General features: G+C 46.8%; 1 protein-coding gene across 1 annotated transcript in view; it reads right to left on the bottom strand.

The window, feature by feature from the left end:
- The window catches only part of rassf3 (Ras association domain family member 3), a gene marked incomplete at both ends in the record, with an annotated part of 29,633 nt that extends 19,620 nt beyond the window's left edge, over window positions 1–10,013 (bottom strand). The window contains one exon of the mRNA XM_080551112.1: window positions 9,891–10,013. Coding sequence (XP_080407238.1) covers window positions 9,891–10,013 — 123 coding nt within the window. The remainder of the gene's footprint in view (window positions 1–9,890) is intronic.
- Window positions 10,014–10,949: the final 936 nt, after the last annotated feature.

Here is a 10,949-nt window from a genome sequence, read left to right on the forward strand (position 1 = left end):
AATCGATTAATCTGCCGATTATTTTTCGGTTAATCAATTAATCGGATACAAAAAAAAACGGGAAAAAAAGATTTATTTTGCTAATTTTATTTTATGTTTTCTAAATCAGCCAGGCCTATACATATACATGTGCAAAATGAATAAGTATTAATAAAAAATAAAAAATAATATAAATAAAAAAGGCTTTGCTACATCAAATAGGTTTAACAACAGGCCATGGACTATGGCGGTAGATTGTTTCAATAAAGTAGTTGAACTCTAGCTCAATACATGCATTGTTTTAGGTAATAACTTTGCTTAATGTAAAGGTCAGTAACCCAAAGTGCAATATAGGCTACAGACAAGACACTAATGTTTTTATATAACAGATATGCTCCAAAACAATGCAATGTGTCCTCTCACTCCATACAATAGGCTAGGCTACAGTCAGTGCCTCACTCTAACTCACGGGTAGCTTGGTAGGCTACCACTAGCTAGCCTTTAGCTTATCACCTCTGCTCTACCACTGACGTTAGCCAGCTAGCTAAATACACTTGGCATGTAGGGCTGCAACGATTAGTCGATTAGCCACGACTAACCGATTACGAAAATTCGTCGACGGGGAATTTTGTTGTCGACTAATCGCAAAAAACAAAATTTTAGGAAAAAAGTTTTTTTTTTTTTTTTTTTTTAAACGTTGTTAGCCAACTGGCTAACGTTATATTGTTAGGGTCGTAATGTTTATGTTAGCTTTACTGTTACATGTTGGAAAACAACGTCTCATGGACAGGGCTGTACATGCTATGAGCGTTTGTGCTATTAATTTATTTGCCCTGTGGCACGCATGTGACAGACAGAGGCGCTTGTATGTAACGTTACGTAGCAGGGGTTTTCCATGTTGAAGCCAGGAGAACGCGAGATGAAATGAAGTGAGGGGTGGTCGCTATTAAAATACCAGGTAGTCATGATGGATGATCATGAATGATGCTTGATAAGTGAATGCTATTTAAATTATGTTGAGTCCACCAGCGAGCTGTGTGTAAGATAAACAGCGCCAAGCGTAGCCTACTAACGTGAGCTGTCTGTAGTCTAGCCAGCAATGCTAGCTAGCCAATCAACTAGCTCTGTGAGCAGCTGTAGCTTGGCGTAACGTTAGGTTAGATAGCTAGTTAAGCCGGATTTATGCTTCTGCGTCGCCATTTACGCGCAGCGAAAAGCCACACGACTAATCGCGACTAATCGAAAAAATAATCGACAGATTAGTCGACTACCAAAATAATCGTTAGTTGCAGCCCTATTGTCATTAGGGCTGTTACGATTATTCGACGTCGTCGACGTCATCGACTACGTCAATACGTCGGTTTGCGTAATATGCGTCGGTTAGTCGTAAATAAACAAAATGGCGATTTTTTTTTTTTTTTAAACCTTTATTTTACCAGGCGAGACAATTAAGTGTATGAGTGAAAAATGGATAGCTACTAGCTAATGTTACACAAGCAATGTACCTCACCACAGTTCGTATGTCTTGTCTTCTGGTGTTAGTAACGTTAGCTATGTAGCTGGCTAGCTACGGTAGCCTATTGTCATTGTGGTGCGAGCACCTACTGTACGTTATCTAGCTCGTAGCTCGCATGCTACGTTAGCATCAATTTAGCTAATCATAACATAGCAGCGAGAGTAACGTTAGCTAGCTATGTAGCTACTAGCTAGCTATGTGTTGTGGTGATGGACAGACTTCTAAATGGCCATGTTGGCATTCAAGTTGGCTAAACATAGCAGTGAGGTGGAGACAAATACGTTTTTTTTTGTTTTTTTTTACAGTACAAAAATTATCGTTTGACTTATCGATAAATTAGTCGTTAGACTAACCGACTAATCGATAAAATAATCGCTAGATTAATCGTTAGAAAAATAGTCGTTTGGGACAGCACTAATTGTCATGCAATATTGAATTCATGAATGCGAGCAAACACTCACTGGCTATCGCATTACATTAGTCGTTTAGCTGACGCTTCGCCAGAACTCACACTAACGCATTTGCATGGAGAGCAGGAGACCATGGAAGGGCTGAGCCCAGCAGGACTTATATAATAAAACAATAGGAAGTTAGCTGTAACCCTCCTCTATAGAAACATAGTTACTGCTCTGGTTATCAGCACAGCTACGCAGACTACAGCTGGACGAGCAGCGTAGTGACAGTCAGCTAGCGGCAGCAGCGAGCTAACCCTGCTAGCTAACTCACTAGCATGTCCTGACAGCAGACAGCAGACAGCAGACAGCTTCACTCTCAAGAGTAGCATGATTTAAATGTAGCCGCCGCGCCAGTGTAGGTACCGGATTTTCCCACTTTTCCGGTTCCGGTCATAGGTTCTGCCCTTTCCGGCCATAGGTAGCGCTATGATTCGCGATGCCTACACCGGCCGCAAGACAGCGTGGCGTGCGTCAAATTCGTAATTGTAAGTCGCTTTGGATAAAAGCGTCTGCTAAATGGCAAAATTATTAATTATTATTATTATTAAGTAGGTTTGTTATGGAAACAAAACCAGACCAAAAAAATAATAAAATAAAAACGACGAATCGATAATGGCATTCGTCGCCAACGAATTTCATTATCGATTTTTATCGATTTCATCGATTCGTTGTTGCAGCCCTAACACACACACACAGAAAGATCAATACGAAGTAGGCCTACATGTACGCACAAAACCAGCTAACGTTACTCATTAACTGTTTACACAAGTAAAATCACAGTGTGACAGTCAGATGGAGCATTCGGTAAACAACAACAGCAAGGTAATGCTATCAGTTGAGTTAAAGAAAACCAACTCTTACCTTTGAGGACACCAACATGAGCCCTGCTTACCCGTACCTCCGCCGTTCTGTTCGTGGTGATTTTAGAGGCAATAGATTATTTTTGCCCCGCGCTTATTGCTTTGAATAGTTCGAAGCTAGGTGCTTGCACGTTAGGTGAGAGAATGCTCGGTTAACCCATTAGCGGGAACATTATTTGTTTCACAAAATAGGCTGATTTAATTGACTATGAACATCAGAGACATACATTACGAATTTAAAATACTCTATACTGAGCACTGGTATAAGAACATGAACCAGAGAACAGCAGTACATGCAATAACCCACAGTCGTCGCTGATGATGTTGCATTTTCGATTAGGATACGGGATTAAAGGCACCGGCGACGGGCTAAAAGATAAATCCAAATGTCCCGCTAAATTCGGACCAATCACAAAACTGTTTTGAAAGCGCATCGCCTCGCGCCTGTTGAGAGCGATTCAGTCTCGATTGCAGTGCGAACTAGTGCTGTCCCAAACGACTATTTTTCTAACGATTAATCTAGCGATTATTTTATCGATTATTCGATTAGTCTAACGAGTAATTTATCGATAAGTCTAACGATATTTTTTGTACTGTAAAAAAAAAAAAGAAAAAAAAACTTTTTTATTTTATTTGTCTCCACCTCACTGCTATGTTTAGCCAACTTGAATGCCAACATGGCCATTTAGAAGTCTGTCCATCACCACAACACATAGCTAGCTAACGTTACTCTCGCTGCTATGTTATGATTAGCTAAATTGATGCTAACGTAGCATGCGAGCTACGAGCTAGATAACGTACAGTAGGTGCTCGCACCACAATGACAATAGGCTACCGTAGCTAGCCAGCTACATAGCTAACGTTACTAACACCAGAAGACAAGACATACGAACTGTGGTGAGCTACATTGCTTGTGTAACATTAGCTAGTAGCTATCCATTTTTCACTCATACACTTAATTGTCTCGTCTGGTAAAATAAAGGTTTCAAAAAAAAAAAAAACGCAAATTTTTCCATTTACGACTAACCGACGCATATTACGCTAACCGACGTATTGACGTAGTCGATGACGTCGACGACGTCGAATAATCGTAACTAGTGCTGTCCCAAACGACTATTTTTCTAACGATTAATCTAGCGATTATTTTATCGATTATTCGATTAGTCTAACGACTAATTTATCGATAAGTCTAACGATACGGTACGAGTTTGTACTGTAAAAAAAAAAAAAAAAAAAAAAACATTTGGCTCCACCTCACTGCTATGTTTTGCCAACTTGAATGCCAACATGGCCATTTAGAAGTCTGTCCATCACCACAACACATAGCTAGCTAACGTTACTCTCGCTGCTATGTTATGATTAGCTAAATTGATGCTAACGTAGCATGCGAGCTACGAGCTAGATAACGTACAGTAGGTGCTCGCACCACAATGACAATAGGCTACCGTAGCTAGCCAGCTACATAGCTAACGTTACTAACACCAGAAGACAAGACATACGAACTGTGGTGAGCTACATTGCTTGTGTAACATTAGCTAGTAGCTATCCATTTTTCACTCATACACTTAATTGTCTCGCCTGGTAAAATAAAGGTTTAAAAAAAAAAAAAAAAAAAACGCCATTTTGTTTATTTACGACTAACCGACGCATATTACGCTAACCGACGTATTGACGTAGTCGGTGACGTCGACGACGTCGAATAATCGTAACAGCCCTAATCGTAACAGCCCTAGTGCGAACACAAACGACGAGGTTAATTGCAACATTGTAACATATTGTAAATAACTACGCCCTAAATCGTAACGAAATGTTGGTCTGGAAGCGGCCTAAATCTAGCTTCAATCTGCTTTTTTTCGGTTCTCCGGTCATAATAACTCGTTGCCTTTCTGCGCAGCCTGAATCAAAGTGGAATGTCTGAATCAATTAGTGGCGGAGGAAATTCATTCGTGGCGGCCCGCCACGAATAAATGCATATAGAGGAAACACTGGATGAAAGCTTCAGGGATTCTAACTTAAGCACGCTCCCTCACATGGTCACATGATCACATGATCCCCTGGCCTACCTCTGTCTACCTAGTCATGCTACTGATAAGAGGCAACAATTACACACACACACACACACACACACACTGCAGATACACACACTGCAGACACACACACACACTAGACACGCAGACACACACTGCAGACACACACTGCAGACACACACACACACGCAGACACACACACACACGCAGAAACACACACTGCAGACACACACACACGCAGACACACACCCATAGATGGCGTGACTGAATGAAGACTTGAAAGCGTTGGCTGCTCTGATAAACAGACTAATGTAGCGGCACCACTCTCTTTAAACACACACTCTGCTCCCCAGCTCAGCTTCAAACACACTCAGCTGCAGTTAACTGTTTAATTACAGCCACCTGTTAAACAGGGAGAGCCCTGCTAACATTCTCTCGTTCTCTTCTCTGGGAGGGTTCCAGAGCTTCTCTCCTCATCAAGATGCTACTAAAGCCTGGAGCCGGGGGTGGAAGACCCAGCTTAGCCTGAGAACTAGGCCCAGAGCCCTGTCTAGCTCCTGTGCTGCTCCAGCTCACACACAGGGGAGACATTTCTAGTGTGCTCTACACCAGGGGAGGCGGGAAATCGAAGGACGGGCTCGTTGGAATACATGGAACGGAACGTGTGCACCTGTGTGCTTGTGCTATTAACACCATTCCTTCCTCATTCCATGCATTACAATGAGCCTGTCCTCCAATGTCTACCTCCACCAGCCTCCCTCAGCCTCCCCCAGCCTCCCCCAGCCCCCCCTGTCCTCTACACTGTTCCAGTCTGCTGTTCAGGGCCGTGGTGTCAGAGAGCTCTCTGTCCAGACGGCGTCTCCTAGCCGTCTCAAGAGCAGGCGTGTCTGTAAGAGGGTCTGGCTGCTGTAACGTCAACAAGAAACTTGAGATCTCGAACAAGTAAAAGATAAGTTCACTTATCCAAAGGACAAGTACCTGAAAAAAGCTTAATGTCAAGCCCTGCCTTCTAACATGGCTTTGGAAAGGGGAGGAGGACTGTGGGTTGATTGCCTCTCAGACAAGAGAGCCAAGTTCTGCCAGCGACTGGACATGGAAGTGTCGGGCCTGGGGGCTGGGTTCTGTTACTGTGTGTCGGGCCAGGGGGTTCTGGTAGCCTCAGTACAGAGGTGGGGGCTCAGGGCTGCCTCAGTACAGAGGTGGGGGCCCAGGGAACAGGATACACAACTGTGAACACTCAGGAACTGCAACACAATGGCTGAGGAGGGGGGGGGGGGGAGTGTGAGTGTGAGTGTGTGTGTGAGTGTGTGTGTGTGTGTGTGTGTGTGTGTGTGTGTGTGTGTGTGTGTGTGTGTGTGTGAGGGGAGGGTGGAACCAGGGGTGGGGGAGGTGTGTGTGTGCGCGATGGGAGGGGCGGAACCAGGGGTGTGTGTGTGTGTGTGTGTGTGTGTAGGGAGGGGTGGGTGCTTAACGAGAGGAATACGAATTCCATTGTACTGTCATACACTCCCCTGCTTCCCAGACAGCACAGATGACAATACACTGAAACCTCAAGGTGTGTGTGTGTGTGTGTGTGTGTGTGTGTGTGTGTGTGTGTGTGTGTGTGTGTGTGTGTGTGTGTGTGTGTGTGTGGGGGCAAGGGTGGAACCAGGGGTGTGTGTGTGTGTGTGGGTGCGCGTCTGCAAGGAGGGGTGGAACCAGAGGTGTGTGTGTGTGTGTGTGTGTGTCTGCAGTCATCCACTCCCCCTCTTCCTAGACTCCCAGACTCCCAGATGTCAACACAGTGAAACGTCAAGGTCAGTCACAGGGTCACTGCTGCAGGTGCTGCCAAGATGGCCGCCATGGAGCGAGCAGGACACTGCTGTATCTACTCTAGTCTGCACCTACCAACCTAAACACACAACGATCTACACACACACTTGACACACAAGAGCCACACAAACTCACAACCATCTACACACGTTAGACACACAAGAGCCACACAAACCCCTTTAGTGTGTAACGCCGGAATTTCCCCTCTGGGATCAATAAAGTACATATCTATCTAGTCTGTACTGACCAAAACTCACAACCATCTACACACACGTTAGACACACAACAGCCACACAACCTCACAACACTCTACACACACGTTAGACACACAACAGCCACACAACCTCACAACACTCTACACACACGTTAGACACACAACAGCCACACAACCTCACAACACTCTACACACACGTTAGACACACAACAGCCACACAAACTCACAACACTCTACACACACGTTAGACACACAACCTCACAACACTCTACACACACGTTAGACACACAACCTCACAACACTCTACACACACGTTAGACACACAACCTCACAACACTCTACACACACGTTAGACACAAGCTTGTTTACTGTGTTCCTATATAGTGAGCTACCATTGTGTTCTATTGTGCTTTGGAGGGAGGGAGGAGAGCTTTGAGAGGATTCATTTCATTGTGCTGTTAAACCCTCCACTGTATCCTAGTGATGTACAGTACAGTATGACAGCAACTATAGCCACCTAAGCCCTCCCTGTGATTGGCCGAGGCTGTGCAGAGGTTCCGTCCTGCAGGAAGGCTGTCTGAGGAGATCAGCCTACTGATTGGTCAGGTCTCTCTAATGGAGAGAGTCACCTCCGCTGCTGCTGTTGGTTTTGGAACAGGGAGTGAAGGCCAAACACCCTCCTCTTCCTCTTCTGCTCCTTCTTCTCCTCCCCCCCCCCCCTTCCCTTCTCCTCCTCTCCTCTCCTCTCCTCTCCTACTCTCCTCCGCTGTAGATCATCCAGGCTGAGCAGCTCTGACAGACAGACCTCCTCTGGTGCCTTCATCATGACTCCACAGACCCACGCTAGGACCCTGCCCCCCCCACAGCCCCACGCCAGGACCCTGCCCCCCCCCCACAGGCCCACGCTAGGACCCTGCCCCCCCCCACAGCCCCACGCCGGGACCCTGCCCCCACCACAGGCCCACGCTAGGACCCTGCCCCCCCACAGCCCCACGCATGGACTCTGCCCCCACCCCACAGCCCCTCGCTAGGACCCTGCCCCCCCCCCCCCCCCACAGCCCCACACTAGGACCCTGTCCACCCCTCAGCCCCACGCCATGACCCCGTCCCGCCACACTAGGACCCTGTCCCATCCCCCCCCCCCCCCCCGCACTAGGACCCTGTCCCCCCATGGTGAAAGTGGGCAGTACAGTCAGTTAATGTGGTGGTGGTGAAAGCTGTTGGTCTGGAGAGATGTTGTGTGTATGAGTCTGTGTGTGTGTGTGTGTGCGTGCGTGTAGCCTACAGTGCAGCTGTTTCCTAGCAGCAAAGGGTCAGTGTTGTACTTCTCCTCTTTCTCTCTCCCCCCCCTCCCTCTCTCCCTCCCCCTCTCTCTCTCTCTCATCTGTGTGTCCATGGAGCCCAGGGCATAAACAGAAGACTGCAGGTATGCTAGCTACAGCTGCCAGCTCGCTGCCTAACACCCCAACCCAGCGCCTACAGAGACAGACAGAGAACAAGGCCGCAGGTGAAAGGTAACTGACACATGTAAGTCACCTCAGAAACACGGTACAAGTGTGAACAAGAGAAGGCTGCTGATTGGATGGTCGGGGAGAGTCACCAGAAGGGAAGACTGTTGATTGGATAGTTGAGATAAGGAATACAGACACAGGCTTGTGTGGGTATGGTCGACTCTGGGGGAGACAATTCCTTATGTTTAGGCCTCCCAGGGGAGGCTGGTGGAGGTAGAAATCAGAGGACGGGCTCATGGAATGGGATGAGGAATGGTATCAAACACGTGTACGTGTGTGTGTGTGTATCTGTGTGTGTGTGTGTGTGTGTGTGTGTGTGTCCTATCATGCCACAGAGAAGACGCCCTCAGGCTGATGGCAGGGGAGATAAGCAGAGACAGTTGGGGTGTACTGTAACCAATTGTAATTAATCTGCGGTGGTGATCGCTGATAACACCACAAAGGAAGACTGTTTAATACACTTCACAGCTTCTATAACTGCCCCTCCTGCACAGACCTAGGCTCTGAGAACACTGATGAGCTGGTGAAGGTTAAATCAGGCCGGGGGGGGGGGGTTGGTTCCCCATGAGAGAGACCCCTCACAGTGTGACATTTCCTGACAGTGACACCATTGACAGTTACAGTGGGGGCGGAGAGGGAATTTACGCTTTCGGGGTGAGCCCCCTAACAGCCCTCTCCAGCCACAGTGCAAGGAGCACATTGTCACAGCCCGCCATGCCATGGAAGAAGGACTGAGTCAAGGGCATATGGAAATATGGGAGGTCAGATTGCAGAATTCGAAAGCACCACAGTCCCCAAGCAAGCACTGTGTAGAGGGCCAGGGGCGTGCGTGCGCAGACACACACACACACACACACACACACACACACACAAACAGACACAGCCCCGAACACTGTTATTATTGCAGCTTTAGATAACACCTAACCCATCTTTTCCTTAGGACAGCTTATCGGTTATGTGAACGGACCCGGTGACTCATTCCTGTCCCATGATGAGTAAAATCAGTCGCAGCCCGGTAATATATGTCATACAACTTTGGCCAGGTTTATCTCCACAGTGGCTGAATAGGTTGGCGAGTTCAATTTAATTCTGAGCAATAAAGGAGGAACTCATACTGTAAAAAAAAATGGCCAATAATTAACAAAGAAAAAGGTCGTTGTCTTGTTGTATGTACGCAGATAACATCACGTCCCACTCCAGACCAGACGGTGACAGTTTACGGGATTGTATGGTTTATTCTCGTTTGATTATGTCGTTTATATTGTGTTTTATTGATCACTATCGTTTTTTTATGCCGTGTGGATCTGTTAAAAGCACTTTGAGCTGCAACGATTCACGTTTGCAGGAAAAGTGCTCTACAAATAAAGGTGATCATGTGGTAAATAGTACACCTAACCCTAACGTGGGGGATGAAAGCAACAGGTTTGTGTGGTTCTGCTGTAACGCGAGTCCCTTGGGGAACTGAAATTAAACGAATACTGTCATTGACATGAAAGGAAAGTACTAGTAGTAATACCTTGAACTCTGTTGGCTTTCCTGAAGGTTTCTTGAAGAACGAGGTCCTGGCAGTGAAGAAGTAGTCCTCGGAGTCCTCCTCCAGGCTGCTGTAGCCGCTGCTCATGGTGCTGGTCCACGTCATTGGGTTAGGAGGAAGCCTCGCTTCTCTTCAAACGTGTGGCCAGAAAGCCTCTCTGCTCTTCAAACGTGTGGCCAGAAAGCCTCTCTGCTCTTCAAACGTGTGGCCACATCAACAGACTAACGAGAGGCGAACTTCTCTTCCCTTCAAACCCTGGCCACATGCAACCATTCAAAGAGCCTCGCCAGGGACCGCCGAAAAAGCCTCAGGGATAAAGTTAGAGTTAAAAAAAAAAAAAAGCCTCGTTTTAATCCGTCAAGCAACTCAAGCGACTAACTCAAGCGACTATTACCGCACGGCGAAACGATATATGAGGTTGTCTTAATAGGTGGGGATAAAGTACAACGCGAGTGTCATTCAAAAAAGGATAACTATTCAATTAAAATGTTACTGTTTAAAATGGTTAATCCCGGTTTCGGGTTGAGAAGAAGTCAAGTCGACCAACACGGACAACGTCCTGAACCGCTGCCGCTCCTCGCGCTGTTGAACGTCGCCGTGCTGTCTGTCCGCGTGCCTGTCAGCGAGCTCACAGTAGACACGCCCACTGCCCTCACAGTAGACACGCCCACTGCCCTCACAGTAGACACGCCCACTGCCCTCACAGTAGACGCGCCCACTGGCCCTCAAATGAGAGTAACTCATCCAATCACCTTTGAGCTGTAACTATCTTCAACGAAATTCAATATCGATTCGTTATTAGTGACAATCTGTGATCGACGGTGAATGAAAGCAGTTGAAAAGGGGATCTAATTCGAAAAATTCACATACAGATTGTGACCATACCTTTGGAGAAAGTCTAAAGATCTCCCTTCCACTCTCTCTGTCTGTCTGTCTCTGTCTCTGTCTCTGTCTCTGTCTCTGTCTCTCTCTCTCTCTCTCTCTCTCTCTCTCTCTCTCTCTCTCCCTCTCTCTCTCCCTCTCTCTCTCCCTCTCTCTCTC

Source organism: Nansenia antarctica (assembly GCF_963989245.1).
Source record: "Nansenia antarctica genome assembly, contig: SCAFFOLD_180, whole genome shotgun sequence".
Taxonomy (NCBI): domain Eukaryota; kingdom Metazoa; phylum Chordata; class Actinopteri; order Argentiniformes; family Microstomatidae; genus Nansenia; species Nansenia antarctica.